Below are 17,105 nucleotides of genomic sequence, written 5' to 3'. Positions count from 1 at the left end.
AGGATTATACACTGCACACCCTTACTGAACTGCCACAGTTCTCCAGTGCGAGAGACATGCTTAAATCTATAGGCTTCCTTTAGGTTGCACCACACACACACACACACACACACACACCTCTGCTCGTTGACAACAGTGTGAAGAATGACTAATCTCACCATATGACTTTTTCAACTGCTCAGTATACCGCTGCACAGATTTTACATGCAACAAAGCATTTTTAGATTTAACAAGGGGTTTATGCACTCAAACCCAGCTACGGTATCTGTGGAAAGCTTGTCAGACAGCACTGTGCCTGACTGCTCCCACATTATGTCACCATCTCCAAGCGAACAAATTCATCGCTCATCTGTCTTGCATCACGAAGTGACGCACGGACGAGAGCACCGCGAGCGATTCACCCCGGTTGGCAGTCCCTCCCCCGGGGCATGACGTCACTTCAGAAAATGTTCCTCGCAAAATGCCAGCTAGGTCACCAGTCTTTGAGGCTTGAGGCTTGTCTGTCTGGAACTTACGTGAGCCTCAGTTTCCGTGACGTAGAGGTTTCAGGGTCTTCCACATCTCTAATTCCACATCCCTACTTTAGACTTGTAGCAAAAATAACAGGAGATGTGACCAAACCAGATTTTTGCTCAGTAAAACTGAATGATCCGTTATCGATACATCAACCCCTCCTTTATAAACATTTTATCTATAGATGGTAGGGATGTGCAGGGGCGTTGCTAGAGATTTTGGGCCCCATGAAAGCATATCATATTAGGCCCCCCAGTCCAAACCAATCCAGTTATTTTCCTAATTTTTTAGGGCCCCTGTCACTCAGGGGCCCTTGGAATCGTCCTAGCTTTCCTCCCCCTTACGGCGCCCCTGGGGATGTGCGTTGGATCACTGAAGCTGATGAACAATTCAACGCATTGCCAACAACCCGATACATTAAAGATACATATAAAGCAACTGCTAAGGCGATAGGATATGATTCACCCCTATTGCAAAGCAGTGGAATTCCGCACAATTTCATTCAACACAAGACCATTTAACGCGCCACAATGCCATGCCAAAGAACATAACGCTACGCAATTCAATATGGACCAGATACAGAATCAGTTTAGAGAGGGAGAAACAGCCTAAATATAAAGCTCTTGGCCAAAAATGATTGGACATTTACAAATAATTAAAGGATTTTCCTGAAGCAAAGATGTTGGTAACGATCTGAGTTGATCCCAAATTGTATCCGGGGCGCACTGTTTAGAATTGGGGCAATTGCTTTGTGATGCAAATCGGTGAATATAACCATCCCTAAGAGACGGACAGAATACGAAGAGAAAGAGAGAGAGAGACATACGAAGAGAGAGAGAGAGAGACGCACTTTACCTGAAATGTACATGAAGCCACCATAGACAGTGCCGGCGTGACCGTAGTGTGGCTCGTTCATCTTTGCGACGTACGTCCATTCATTGGTTCTGGGGTTGTAACACTCTACAGTAGCTGAGGGGAAAACAAGGGGGCAAAAAAAACACATTAACGGAAAGTAGGCCAAATGAAAAATAACAAACAGAACCGCACATGTGGCCTTGGAAGGTCTCTGAACAAACCAGACGTAACTAAAACGAGATGAACTTCTGTTCCATCTGTCCAGCCCACGCTGACTGCAGACGACAGGGAGCATAAAATATGGGTTAGGGGGTGGTGCCACAAATATAACATAATTACTGGCCGAGAACATCTTGAGGCTGTGGGCCAAAGCGCAGTCTGTTTACTGATGTTTCTACACAAAAGCCCAACAGCTTGGTTCACCGATGCATCCTGAGACGGCACTGCATCTTTGTACACGCACACAGTTTTTCCACAGTGCACTTCTGCGAGGGTTGGAAGGTAAAGAAATGCAAAGCTCTGACTTCTTCTGCCATCCGCCTCCCCCTCCGAAGACTGCAGGAGCTGCCGAAATCCCCTCAGTCTGCGGTTTTCACCTCCGGAGGGTTTCAGCTTCTCCGGGGAACAACAAACCCGAGTCTCCCGCTTCTCTCAGGTTCACGACTGACTGCAGCTCGCCACTGGCATCCTCCCACTGCGCACGCACAGCACTTCACTGCAATCCTCACTTCCTCCCCTTATATTAATGGCTTAGATTTTACTTGATTTGACGTCTTTCAATTCTTATCAGCGCAATTATCAAGAAATCAGAAATGTCTTTCAAATGTAGAGACAAGCAGCCAACAAGGTGAATTGTTTATTTTTAATCCAGGAAGCCCATCGTTCCAGGCCTGTGTTACCTGCACCATACCCCTATTTAACAAGGGGACAGGGAGCTTAGTCTGAGAAAAGCAGGGGTGACAATGATCTCAGCACCGACAGATGCGGACCCCTGGCGGTCACCTCCGCTCACCTGCAGCGGACAAAGCGGCATCACCCAGCATCTCTGCCTGATTTCACTGGGCCGGTTCCTCACACCACAGCTCAGTGCCAAGCCTTCCCCACAAGCGTTAGAACGAGACGGGAGACAGGAAACGAAGAAAGACGGCTGACGGATCAGGGGCCGTCTGCTGAAAACGGGGACCTTATTCCCAGGACACGAGGTGACACGTGTGACCGAGAAGGTTCCGGTACAAATGGGAGACGTCGGGATGCGTTAAAAAAGCAATTTACCCTGATTAACTTCATCATAACATGTCCAACTACATAGAATGCTGAAATGGTGAAAGGAAAATGATTTGTTTACTAGTCATGGAAAAACAAAATAAAAACGCAAAAGTGGGAAGCTGGCCGGTAAGCTCTGAAACAGATATTACAGTGATTTTCTTTTGCGTAATTTAGACAGCCTCTCCCCATGTTACGATGGGGTCACGATCGTAAGGTGAAAAGGAATTTTAATCCCCACAATGAACAGTTAACACAAGCGCAACTTGGTCTAACAACAACATAATATCAAAGCGCTGCAGTTCAAACAAGCCCTCGCACCCAGAACCTCAGGACATAATCGTGCAGAAGCGCAATTATTTTTAAACATCATGAAGAATTTAGAAGAAAAAGGCTGAAACTTTCCACTTCATTCTGCATAAATGAATGAAGTCCTTCCCATTATCCTTTCACAAACTCCACACAGAGCCTTAAGTGCTGTCAGAAAAATATCAATTTAACGACTGCTTAGCGCTACACAGACGTCGGGGAACAATCGAAGGGGGGAAAGGTACGCAAACGTCATTTGGAAGCGGTTAAGTGCAATATGTGAGATGAGCCGGGGCCTAGAGGGGGCGTAGTGACGCAATGAGACACGTGCAGGATGCAGCTAGCGGTCCTGTGCTCCTCAAGCCAAACATCTCTGCGGTAGCGACAAGCAGCATTTGCGCAATAAGGGATTAACTGGAATAATTTACGAGGCTAATGCTAATTACGACACTGCGTTCAGCATGGCACAGAAACATAACAGCGGTAGCTGAGAGCTCAGGCAACATTTAACGTTACATTTACTGTAACCCAGTAACTACATAATAAAATGACATGGAAGATTTCATCCGCACACATCGATCCTCATGCTAGATGTCAGCTGTGCCTTATATTGTAGTTAAAATGTTTAAATGTCTTGCCAGGCTACTCCATAATTGCAGTTATTACTTTTTTCCATATGATTTCCAAAAGGATTTTTTTTTTTTAACAGTATTGCATTTCTCCCTCTCATTTTACATCAAAGGGATATGATTAGGATTCCATACATAGAACACCTGCCTTCCTTTCTCTGTAGTCTGCAATGCGGCGAGCGTAAATCCCACAGTCTGGTGGCAAACGGGAATCATTTCGTAATACGGATGCCAGAAAAACCAAAAGTATGGATGGAACAGATGTTCGAGCAAGAATACGAGAGTGGTGGGAAGGAATAGTACCTTTTCCAACCCATTTCACAATTAATAACAATAAATCCATCAAATTTTCCATCTCATCCAGCGCAACACTGCAGCAAAAATTTGAGATGCAACAATCCGATATTCGGATAGGAATTGGCACCGATCCAGACCTATTTGACGGATCGGGTACCAGCCATACGTGACCGATCCACGTCCGACATTTGCTTATTTAGATTTCGGCAGAGTCTAAGAAGATAGCTCCGATTTCCTGTTAAATCCATTTGTACAATCAATTATTTCCCATTTTAGATATGTAAAATCCCACTAAAAATGGACACAATTCTGTGAGAATGCGAGTACAGTGGTGCCTGTGGTTCGCGAGCAAAAATTTTCTGGAAAAAAATGCATTGGTTCGCGTGCAAAATTTGGTCAATGAACAGATTCCTTATTTTTATACTAGTGTAGCACCGGCGGGGCGCATGTCCCAGCATGTGTAAATAGAAGGACCACAACAGGCAACCAATGAGCACTGAACCCAAAGACACAGACGGGAAACACAAGGTTGTCAGACGCAAGATGCACACGCGGTGGAAAATTTACACACGCTAAATACGAGGATCGGACCGGGTACATACAAGACATGGGCAAACACACGCGCGACCATAGGGAAATGCAACCATTAACAACAATAATACAAGGGTTAAGGACTTCATTTCCCAGCAAGCGAGTCTCCATGTCTCTCTCAGCTCCCGCAATAACTCGGTCCGCCCATCGCTACACTATATTTAGTTTTTCCTTAAAGTGAAATTAATTTAAAAAATATAATTTGGTATGGTTGTAAATGAATTAATTGAATTTCAATGCTTTCTTATGGGAAAAATTGCCTTGGTTCGCGTACAAATTGGTTCACGACCACTTTCCTGGAACAGATTGTGTTCGCGAACCCCAGGCACCACTGTAATCGGTCTTTGTCAGTCACGTGTCTGCACTGTCTGACACGCCCCCTTTCGCCATTTTGAAGGTATTCGCGGACGCAAACACTAGGAAGAATGGAGAAGAAAAAGCAGAATGAGAAAATTCCTTACAGAGAAAAACTTACGAAGGACGCCAGGGATCAGTATTTGGCTAAATTGTCAACAATCAGCAATATAGATCCGTATGATCTCACATAAAAAAATGGAATTCCGACGCGACATTGTTGCCTCTAACGTCATCTCTGGATATAACAAACTACCTTGTTTATGGTATCAGCGCTTACACATATGAACAGTTCAAGAACTATAAATCTCTTGAAGCCCACGGACATTTCATCAATGGCTGGGTGTAGGATCTGTTCACATTTCGAACGCAGGACTGCGACAACACAATCGTCACTGCAAAGGTACGCTAACTTGTAATCAAGTTGCAAACAAATCTGTACAGCCTCGAACAAATTAGACTAAGGGGGACATGGTCCAGGCATATTAGATTCTAACAGGTCTGGATGCAGCCAAATGGCTACTTCAATAAATTTCTTATGTTCTTATGTTCAAGTTAAGTTATTAGTAATTATATGATGAAGTTAACTGTAATCATGTAGACAGCCTTACAAATGCATAATAAATAATAATACATGGAATAATTTAACACCTCCTCTACCTGCCGTCCATATGCTTTTTTCCAAGTGGGAATCCGAAAAAATCTTATGTTGTGGTCCACCTTTCTGCCTTGTGATTTAGTATGACAGCCTTTCACACAGCACGAGTATCCCATCTTTCGAAGGATAAAGGCGGATGCAAACGCTTGCTCTTGAGTTATATACCTGCAAAATGGCGATTCGACCCAGAATACACTGCGACTTTAGGGAGTGTGACATCAACTGCCAAAGACCGATATGAAAAAAGCTTAAAACAAGATGTGCGAACGAGGTGGAACAGTACGCTATGTATGTTTCTAGTAGAGTAATAAGATTTTTTGGCATACATTTTATCATTTGTATTTACTAGTTTAAAAAATGTTAATAGTATATAAAGTATACATATATTTATTATATAAAATATAGTAAAGTAAAAACAGCTCTTGTATCGGAATCTGTGGTATCGGCAGTTGTGTATCGGAATCAGATCGGAACTGAAGTAAATATTATTACTAATTAATTATGGGCTGCTTTCCGCTTGGCATGCAGGTACCTTGGTGCATCTCGGCAGTGACGAGACTCTGGCTGCATTTTCAGTTACAACACTTCAGCACATACTAGTACGATAATCACAAAGACAGACCTGAACCTTTTTAAGCAGTTTAACAATCCATCCAAAGTCTGATCGCAAAAAGAGTCCCCCTATACACTTGACAAGCACTAGGGATGCAGACCGTACCTCATTCCACACGCCTCTTACACTGTCACGCCGTACCTTATTTTTCTCATTTTTTCACCAGATTCCAAAAACTCTTGACAAACACGTTGCACTGGCCTGGGCCTGGATGATGACATCCTTCCCCCATGCCCTGGCAGGAGAGCCCACTCTGGTGGCAGCTCCGTGCCCCAGCGTAACACCCTACAAGCGATCACCAACGTTCACTATATACTCTGTGCGATCCATGACTCATAACATCCCATCAACACCTTTAAAATCCTCACTCTGTTGATGAATAAGCCATCCCAGCTAAACCTCATATTGTTAATATATTTACACACACACACACACACACACACACACACACATATATATATATATATATATATATATATATAAACATAAACATAAACATACATACACACACACACACACACACACACACACACACACACACTTCTTGAGAAAGAGAAAATGGCATTTATGCCACTTGCCGAGGTTGATAATTACACTTCCTCCACAAAAGCAGGTTCGATGGCGGACGCGTTTGACAGCCGTCGAGCTCAAACAGAAGGAATAAGATAAAATGGCATCCTAATTACCGTCGCAAGCCCAAGTGCCGAACAGGCAACAATATCTACTGTTAGAGTGAAACCCTTAAGAAAACTGCACGAGATAAAAACAAAAAAACGACATCCAGCTGTCTGCTTGTAATACTATTACACTTCTAAAACTTTCTTTACATCGGGCAGAAACAAACAAACAAAATTGTGTACTCGGAACACCCTGGGGACCACTACACATGACAGATACTCAAACGCATGAACTCCCATGCACATCACTTTATAAAAATGTTATAAAAGTCTGTTTACACGGGAACCAGATTCAAATCGACCTCAAATGTGGCTGTATCGCCCTTTGCTCCATTTCGAATCCGCGGCACAGCAGTTTGGCCGCGCAGACTGGGAAGCGGCCAGGCTTGGAGGGGGGGGTGGAGGGGGGCGCTCGACTTACCGAGTTCACCGGCGGCGTTGCGGCCGCCCACGGCGTACAGATGTCCCTTGAGCGCGCTCAGGTGGAAGAAGGTCCGCTTCTCATTGAGAGACGCCACCTGGATCCAGCGGTTGTAGCGCGGGTCGTAGCGGAACACCGTGTCCACCGCCGTCTTGCCCTTGGTGTCGTAGTTGCTCTGGCCGCCCACCACGTAGAGGAAGTTGCCGATGACTGCGATGCCATGCTGGTATCGCGGTGCGTCCATGGGCGCCAGTGACTTCCACTGCCGCGCCTTCTCGTCATAGAGCCGCAGCTCTTTGCTGACCACCAGCTGTTGCCGCAGCACGCCGCCCAGGGTCACCAGGTGGGCGCTGTCCGAGCGGATGGCCGTGCGCTCCGACTGCATCACCGGCTGCATGTACGGCATCATCTGGTAGTTACTGGCCTCGAGCAGCAGGTTGACGCAGGTGTTGTCCGTGCGCATGAAGTCTACTGTCTGCACGTGGTTGATGAGTTCCTGCGGGCTCATCAGCGGGAAGCGGATGTTCTTCATGAGCCGGGGCGCCTGCTCCATGCGGCCGTCCTCGTGACGCAGCCAGCGGCACGCCGCCTTGAACAGCTCCAGCTCACCGCAGCGCTTCAGGCTGTTGCTGGAGAGAACGAAGGAAAGCCGCTCGAAGGGCAGTTTGACAAACTCGCCGGTGCCCAGCAACGACGGGAAGTTCCTCAGGATGAAGTTGTTGACATACTTGTCCACCTCAGTCAGGTTGTACGTGTTGGCGATGCGACCCACTTCCACGCAGTTGTCCAGCGAGACCTGTGCCAGACACAGGCGGAGAAGCGATGGTTGAAGATACTTTGGCTTTTTGTGAGCAAGATCTCCTCATAATCCAGGGAGGAACAGATCATGGCGGAAGTTCACGCAAGTGTGGTCAGCAGCCAGATTCATATTTTTCAATCATTAGTCAATAATAACCAAAGCTGCCAACCATTTATTTTTGGACCACCAACATAATTCAGGGTCTTGGAGGCCTGGTGCCCATCTTTGGTGATACGGAGACACCAAATCTCACAGCAAAGTTTTTAGGCTGTGGACAGAACCAGAGCACCTGGAGAAAACCCGCATCCCCCCCACCCACCCAGTCACTCACCCACTCACTCACCCACCCACCCACTCTCACCCACTCACCCACACATCCCCCCACTCTCACCTACCCACTCACTCACCCACACATCCCCCCACTCTCACCTAACCACTCACACACACTATGGATGAGATTCAAACCCCCCAACGATGATGGCCTTACCCATGCCACCACGGCACCTAGAGAGACAGCCAATTAAAAAAGTATATTAAACATGTCTCAATTACATGTAAAGAACTTGAATAAACTTTTATACGTTTCATGTACTATTACTCCTTAGATGATGCACCCCAGAGTGGGGTTAGCTACTGATGACGGGACCTCAGTTACACTGTCTGCTTCCCTGTGATAATCACACTAATCACTCCACTAGGGACATGGCGACAACAGCACAGTCCCGACACAGTCGGCTGGGGGGCGGAGCCACATCAGCGCAGCAGAGAGCGCAGTCAGCAGGACGCCATTCTCACCCCGGAGATGAGAAAGACTTTGCAGAAGTCCAACACCGGGAGGATCTGGAGGAAGCTGGCGGCCTCCAGCGTGTCCTGCAGGTTCTCCATGTTGAGGGAGAGCTTTGCCGTGTAGATGAAGTCGATGATCTTCTTCAGACCTACCCGGTTAACCCCGTGAAGCTTAATGCACATCAGATCCTGTTCCTTCATTCCACCTGCGAGGGTAAGCAGTTTATTTACAGCTGTTTAAATCACCCAAAATTTCATTAAACAGGCACAGCTGTAAACTACCAATGTATGGCTATTGTTCACAGTATTGTGTGAACTTAAACATTATTCTCATGAAAAATCACTACTTCTCATATTAATGATCTAGTGCAAAACACAAAATTAAAAGAATGATGGCATAAATTTTAGCATTAATAAAAGATCTCAAAGATATCTTCATCTGGAAAAGTTCGGACACACACACACACACACACACACACAGATGTTTAGATAGTGAGCAAAGACAGAGCTAATTAACACAAGCCTGTCTAATGAGTTCAAATTATTCTCTTAAAATGCAGCTCTGAAATAAGGCATTTCCAAAAACAGCTTTTATAATTTATACGTGCAGTTAACAGAAATAGTGAAATACTTAATGGCCAAGCTCTCCACGGGCCTCCCGGAGGTAGAGAAAGCCTCAGAGATGAGCGGGTGCCATTAGCGACACTAGCGGCTATTTGCAGATGGGGACGCCAACCTGTAAACATGGCTTTGAAGTAGTCGCTGGACGAGGCCATCATCGCCCGGTGAACCGGAAAGGCTTCATCCCCGTCGCCCGGCACCAGGGTCACGTCACAGAGGAGCCCCTCTAATCTCAGCTGGTCGAACCCCTGCCAGGTAAACATTTTCCCATCATCACTGCCTGTCAGAGGACGCCCCACCCCATCACTAGTAACACCACAGTCAACGTAATGGTCAGAGGGCTCTGATACAACACACTGAGACGGCATTCAGAAACAGACAATGACACCCTATGTGACAATGCTTGACTACATACTTTACATGAACAGTCCATTATTTTTCACATTTAATTTTTAGTAGATGGTTGTATCTACCTGTTTATATACACATACTTGTTAATTTATTTTGAAAATACAGGGTCAGACAGTCCCTGGAGCAATAGGGGATTAAGGGCCAAGAAGTGAAATCACTTTTCCGACTCCGGGATTTGAACCAGAAACCTTCCAATCGCAGGAAGAGTGCGCTAACCCGCTGAGCCATGCATCACACAATTGGGGGCGCGGTTTTCGCACTTTGTCTTGTTTTGCATGTTACGCCCTCTCTGTAGCCATGTGCAACAGAATGTCCCTTTGGGATCAATAAAGTGTGTGTGTATTATATATCCCAGAACACAAAAAGTAAATGACTGTAAAACATTGTAAATTCACAGTAAACTCCACGGAGAGGGACCATGACTAAGAGCAGAGCAGTTTCAAATGAGTCAATAAGAACTATGAGCAAAGGACAACCATCGTCTTTATCAAATAATCAACTTTGCTGAGGGATGATGATGATGATGATGATGATGATGATGATGATGATGATGTTAATCATTATGAAGTGTCACATGCTGACAAAGTAACATAAAGAGAAAACGGGTAACAGAATGACACCATGACTGGAATCAGGTCTGGGTCATGTGTACGGCTGGGTATCGTTCAAAGTTTTTCGATACTAGTAACAGAATGATACCTTAATTTCAATACCAGTTCCTGAACGATAATTTATTCGTTTAACCATTATTTTTTTAATCAATTTCAACAACAACAAAAATACATTAAACGTTAGAGAACAAATCTTTTATTTGAACAGGTCGTTGTGTTAGTTATTGGTCAGTTACTGGGGGAACGTTTGCGATCATAACTGAACGCAGCTTTTCATTTAAAGTTTTCTTATACGACCCGCAACATGTTTATAATCCATAAATAAATCTGCCCAGCAGATCGATCTTTCATTTTCCATGGGATTAAAAGAGCTGTAACGTCATTCCGCTAAGCGCCGGAACGTTTCACTGCTGCCACTGGCGATATATGGAGATTCCAGCAATAAGGTACAAAAATAATTCCATCTGCTCCTTCTCTTTTCCTGCACTCCTGCGTAACTTCCATGTTGTGGTCAAGCAATCAGCAAATAATCACTGTAAGGGCCTCCACAGTAGTGCCTCCGAGGAACTGCAATATATCAGACTGAGTTCCGATGATCTCGCCCACACACGCATACATATAAACACTAATTATCGCTCTCTCCGGGTGTTTCACGTGATATACGACGATGTGGTCAGCCACTATTTAGGGGGCATATTTGCAAGTTGCACTGGCGCACCCAGTTATAAAATTTAGTCGCACCACCTCCAAAAATGGTTGCAAAATGCTACTCAACTGTCACAATCTGGAGCCCTGCGGAGCCACACTTTTGATTTATTAGGCGTTTCTTACATTACATGACACACAAAAACAACACACATGCGAACCAGTTCACATGTTTGTCTCTGGGCATACATGTCTCTATGACATGTTTGGGTAATGTTACGTTAACAGCCAATCACTAGCAACTTAAAATCTTTACACAAGTATGCTGCATGCTTACTGGCTCACAGACTCTGGATTATAATTAATAAAATTATATATTATAAAATAAATGATAAAATACAATTTTTCGATCCTCAATAGTACTGTAGTATTTTGGTCAGTACCACAAAAGTACTGAAGTTCAGTACCCAGGCCTAGTCATGTGACAGTCCAAGGCTGACTCTGAGGCATGATGCCTCAGACGGAGGTAGATTAGGTTTCTCTGGTATTACAAATGCTATACTCAGCTGCTGGTTACGACAGCTGGAAATAACATTTGTTTCAGGCTAATAAAGAATAGAGCCCCTATGCAAATGGCCACAGCCAAACCAAGTTGTACCTTCCAAAATATTCATTTTAAATATGAGAAAACAAGAGGGTCGTCTAGGATAAAGTGGCCGTGACCAAAAGGTCGCCGGTTCGAATCCCAGAGTGATTTCACTTCTGGGCCCTTAAGCCAGACACCATTTCCACAACTGTATACAGTTTGGGAGAAAAGCGTTGCAGTGTCCTGAAAGCTGTTCCTAAAAAGCTTTATAAAGTGCACTGCTAGGCGGCATCTGCCACATTGTTGGGGGGGGGAGGGTAGCTGGGCTGGGAGTAGCAAACTTACAGGTTTGTCAATCGATAGGCCGACCTTGGCGAGACAGCTCACGCTTTCCCGGGGGCATTTGACACACTCTATTAAAGCATGTGGACATGTAACGGTGTCTACCAGTGCCAGTTAGCCTGTGACCCTCTTCCTCACACAAACAGCCACGGCCTACCTCTGCCGCACAGAAATGAACTTCAGCTCTCTACATGCTACGAAAGGACAGGGCGTTTGAGTGTTATCTGAGATTATATACAACATATAAAAATAACTCCCATGGAGCAGCGCTCCATCCTGGGTTATTCACTGCTTTACCCCCGTAGCTTTCGGGGCTCCGGACCCCTGTGACCCTGCACTGAACAAGCGGGTATAGAAAATGGATGGATGGATGGATGGATATATAAAAACAAAAGTCAGGTTATATTATGCAAAAAGAGCAAGCAGGAGCATTTTAACTAAGTTCTCCATGGGTCCAGCAAGGCCCAGAGCACCAGACCTTAACTTTGCAGCGAAAATGTTTTTTTTTTTCCTTTTTTTGGAGAGCATGAGCTTGGAGAGGCGCCATGTCTGAACCATGCTACGGACACCAAGGTCTTCAGGAGGACAAAGGGCTCGGAAGCCAGGCCACCACCTCCGGGGGGAGGGAAAACAGACCTAAGGAAACCAATCGGCCGGATTCACTGCCCATTTGGCGACCTTGACTTCACCTCCAGCACAGGACAGAGACCTGGACAGATGGTCCGGCTGCCTCTCCTGGCCTTACGGCAGTCATTAGAAGGCCAGAATCCAAGCTCCATGAACCACTCGCATCAAGAAGAGTAACAAATCGTACTTTATTCTTATTGCATTTTAATGCAGGTCATTCAGTGGATAATGCTCTCTGCTCGAAGGTCTAATTTGGGGGCTCCCAGCCCAGCCCAGCCCAGCCCAGCCCAGCCCAGCCCAGCCCAGCCCAGCCCAGCCCAGCTCAGCTCAGCTCAGCTATGCCTGTGGTCCCCACATGAGTGTGTACTCCATGATTAAACTCCCACATTGAAAAGCTGCCCAAGTGACAGCGTTTAATGAATTAGCGTTTGGTCACTTCCACACAGAGGACCATCCCCAGCATCTAGATCCCGGCAGACTCATTTTCTAATGGAATAGTACTGCACTTCTACCACACGCCAAGAAAGCGCTCATATTTTATTCTCAGTGCGATTCACCATTAATGTGAAGAACATGACTTAGCCCAATTACAGTAAAAATCAAAATGAAAAACAGTGAAGAAAACCACACAGAGGGACATGAATGAAAACGTTGAAAATGCTGTTACAGACATGGTGAGTGGTATATGCTTATTCGCTTCGCGTGCACAGACTATAGGGGCCTCACGCTAATCTGAGCCAATGCCACCCTCATAAATGGATAAAAATACATTAGTCAGTTAAACCAGAGCACTACTGCTCTCAGTCCACAAACGACTGCCAAACTCAACACCCATGAATACCCCTCACCTTGCAGATGACCATATGGGTGCCTTTGCTCGCCAAATCTGGCTGAACACATTGCAGCGGCCAGTTAATTACAGGCTTTTTGGTATAGTACACGAGGTCACATTTATAAGCTTACATTTCAATTGTATATGGTCATTGGCAAGACAAATCACCATCACCTATTGCCTCGCAAGTTACAGTTTAGCATCAGAGGCAACATTTGGATTCTAAGATTCTGCCATCATCACCCCCACTACAGGACCCTACTTCAGTACCTGCTACATTGTGCCCTTTCCATTGTCATAAGCCCCGCCCCCCAATCCGGCCCCAGAGACACTGACCTGTAGGACCACAGAGCTATGCGTATTGCTTGTGAAGAACCTCGTGTTGCCAGTCTTCGAGGCCTGCGGGTGTGCAGACACGCCCATGTCTCCCGTCCCCAGGGACACTTTCATGTGAGGGTCGTCATCATCTACAAGGGATCTGTGAAGAGAGAGAGAGACACATCAAAGTGGGAAAGGAGGTCTGTTACTTTAAAAACACTCACTTTCAGAAGTACAGTGATTCCCCGCTATATCACGGTTCAGCTATCGCACCCCCGCTATATCATGGATTTTTCCCCGACGCGTCACAGTTCTCTGCGATCTGTGTGTGTGTGTGTGTGTGTATATATATATTATACACACACACACACACACACACACACACATACACATTACATATTATTATGTTACTCAAATCCTTAGCCTGACATCCACATATCATATATGTTTACAAAGTGTGTTTTAATAAGTTTACATGTGTTTAAAGCATGTGGGAGGGGTATTTTAAGGCTTAAACTATAAACTAAAAAAAATGTTTATACGGATTTTCACTTATCGCTGACGGGTCTGGAACGTAACTTCCGCGACAGGCGGGGGATCACTATTTATTTAGATTTTTTTGCATATTTTCAGTGCCGTTATAAAGAGGACCCGGGATGCTATTTCCGTCATCAAAATGCTGCATGCAAACACTAGCCCCACAAAACAGTCAAAAACTACGCTTTACGTTAAATCCAAAAAGTAACATCACAGAGTGTCTGTGAGAAATGGGCAGATCTTCATGAGAGAAGAGCAGACCAGAAAGCCACATCAGGAACCAGTACCACCTACTGCACTTTCAGCCCTATGGCACCCTGCAAGTCAGATCAGCAAGCGAAGCAGTCACATGCACACACGCACAGCACCGATCCATCGCATCAGCTTCCTGCACTCGCCGGCAAGGTGACTGGCTGGACCCCACTATACACTATAATCCGCAGACAGCTGCGAACAGGCTCCCCGATTCCTCACCCAAATGGGCAGATTTACTCAGGGCAGATCACTTGATTACATTTTCACCAAGACTTCATGTGGCATCACAAAAAAGACAGACGAACGACCAAATGACAAAGATGCAGAGAATGAAACCACGTCATCATTGTTCTCACCCAGAATTATGCATGCAAAACATTTAAAAATCGCTACAGTCTGTCTACACACGCAAATTAAAAACAGATACAGTAATCTATATGTAACCTGTAATGTCCGCAAATAACAGCAAGAAAAAGATTTACTGTGTGGTGTTTTAAAAAATTAGCAGGTTCATTTTGACCAGTATTTCAGAGACAAATACTGCTCATCTTAATTAGCAATAAATCAGAATAGCAATTTTTAACTCCAAGCATATGGACATGTAATGACAGTCAGGCATGATTACAGGAGAAAAAGCCTCTTCTAAAAGAGAATTCTACCAAAAACATAATTATGTTCAGTAATGTACTGGCAGCCTTAGGAAAGTCTGCTAAATTTTCCCCTCAGAGCAGATATACTGTATCTAACAGTTACTTGCTGACATCTATTTTAAAAACTGAACGGTCATTTACATCCAATGAAAATGATTCATTTTGTAGCCGTGTCACTAAAAAACTTGCCTCACTTCATATCCATGATGTGCTACCTCGAAGTCAACCTTTCAAAGTGCTTATCTTTCTGAAAACACCACATAACGTATATCAGGGTTTATTTCTGTATGAATGACACATTGGGTATATTCGCACTGCGAGAGTCAGCGAGGAAACCAGGTCACTATTTTTGTTTTGCTTTTTTTTTTCCCCCTAAGCTAATCTCGAGGAGTGTCGGTGACAAGTGGGGACACTGCAGGGACATGGCACAGGGACATGGCACAGGGACACGTCATCGACGGCGGGGCACGGGCAGAATGGGGGAGCATTGGCGCGGGTGTCTGTATAAGCTGGCATGCTAAGAGTAGCAGAGTGATTGATGACTGACGAACAATAGCTGAGTTATCGATGACTGAAGACTGAAGAATGACTCTTACTGACCAATGAGTCATGATGAAGGGGTGGAGTGCGGCTTAGCAAGTTAGTTCAATGTGCTGGTGACTGGAAGGTTGCTGGATCGAGTCCCAGTCTCGGCAGAAAATTCACGTCTGTTGGCCCCCTTACACAGAGCTCTAAACCTCCCAAAATTCTCTGGAGTTGCCAGATAAATGGTCTGATCCTGCATTAGGGGCCCAAGCTTCACTCTCACCTGTATACATGTCTCACAAAAGAGAGCAAGGTGGGATACGTGTGAAAAGAGGCATAAGTACATGTACAAATGGCAAAAAAGCATCATTTGAAAATATGATTATTAAAAACAAAAAAGGAAAAAGGACTGATTTTTAGGGGATTCGTCTGCAGAGGAAAGAGCTGTAGAATATTCAGTAGGGTGTGAACCCAGCCACCTTCCGGAAACGCATGGAAATAGCAGTGCTGGTGCTGCCTGAACAAAGCTAGGTAGCTTAATCGTGACCAGAGGTTAAAATCCCAGCAAAAAACTGCATTCCAAGTGCTGACCATAACCCCTCTTATAGCATGTGATAGAATACGGCCGCTGTGCTCAAGGTGATGAGGTCAAAACAGGAGAGTGTGACTCGGCTACCCCCGCCGCGTTGCCTGGCATGCTGCTTTTCCCATTTTCACCACGACAGGTGGGAAAAAAGAAGGTGTCTGTTCACAGCTGGGGTTAAGAGACTCAGCGTGGATCAGAGCAGACATTCAAGGCCACTCCTGCAAGACCACAGCTTTTTGGGCTAGGAGCCATCTCCAATAAAGCAATTTCCATCTTAGGGCTATAACACACCAAAGAGAGGCAAAGCCCTCTGTGACTGGAGCGGAATGGTGGCTACGGGACCATTGTTTGGTTCCCAAAGCATAAAAACCCAGCAGGACACCGAATGCTTTAATGCAGTCGAAATTTAACCCAAATCACTGCCCAAGCTGGAACTACAAGTTTAAAGAGCCAAGAAAGTGTCGTTATAGCCCCTCTTCTACTCGTGCCTTTTTCACGGATAATCCGATTGGACGGAATCAGAGCAGGCTGGTCAGAGGATGCAGAAACTCTTTGGCATCTTGACGAGATAGATGCAGCAATTGCACAAAGTGTCAGGAGAAACCTCTGCCCTTATTAAGCATGGGGTAGAGACAGGAATCACTGCACTAATTACATGGATATGAACCGCTCCTTAGGCATTAACTCAGTACTAATTAATTCACATGCTCCAGATTGAAAAGGAAGGCCTCGTTAATGCATTTTAATTGCTTCTTAAATTAATGTTTAGCATTTATGTTAAACATAAGACTAAC

General features: G+C 45.1%; 1 protein-coding gene across 8 annotated transcripts in view; it reads right to left on the bottom strand.

The window, feature by feature from the left end:
- Nucleotides 1-17,105, bottom strand: part of LOC111859779 (kelch-like protein 13) — a 54,268-nt gene that overhangs the window by 7,056 nt on the left and 30,107 nt on the right. For 7 of the 8 annotated variants that reach the window (XM_023842769.2, XM_072717520.1, XM_023842770.2 and 4 more), the window contains 5 exons: nucleotides 13,777-13,918; nucleotides 9,502-9,634; nucleotides 8,775-8,971; nucleotides 7,181-7,976; nucleotides 1,369-1,482 (listed from right to left, as the gene is read on the bottom strand). In XM_023842769.2, the coding sequence (XP_023698537.1) occupies nucleotides 1,369-1,482; nucleotides 7,181-7,976; nucleotides 8,775-8,971; nucleotides 9,502-9,634; nucleotides 13,777-13,918 (1,382 nt within the window). The remainder of the gene's footprint in view (nucleotides 1-1,368; nucleotides 1,483-7,180; nucleotides 7,977-8,774; nucleotides 8,972-9,501; nucleotides 9,635-13,776; nucleotides 13,919-17,105) is intronic. The other variant, XM_072717522.1, reaches the window with a different exon arrangement.

This window comes from Paramormyrops kingsleyae, chromosome 10 (assembly GCF_048594095.1).
Source record: "Paramormyrops kingsleyae isolate MSU_618 chromosome 10, PKINGS_0.4, whole genome shotgun sequence".
In the NCBI taxonomy this organism is placed as follows: domain Eukaryota; kingdom Metazoa; phylum Chordata; class Actinopteri; order Osteoglossiformes; family Mormyridae; genus Paramormyrops; species Paramormyrops kingsleyae.
This window is presented reverse-complemented; position numbering and strand designations above follow the sequence as displayed.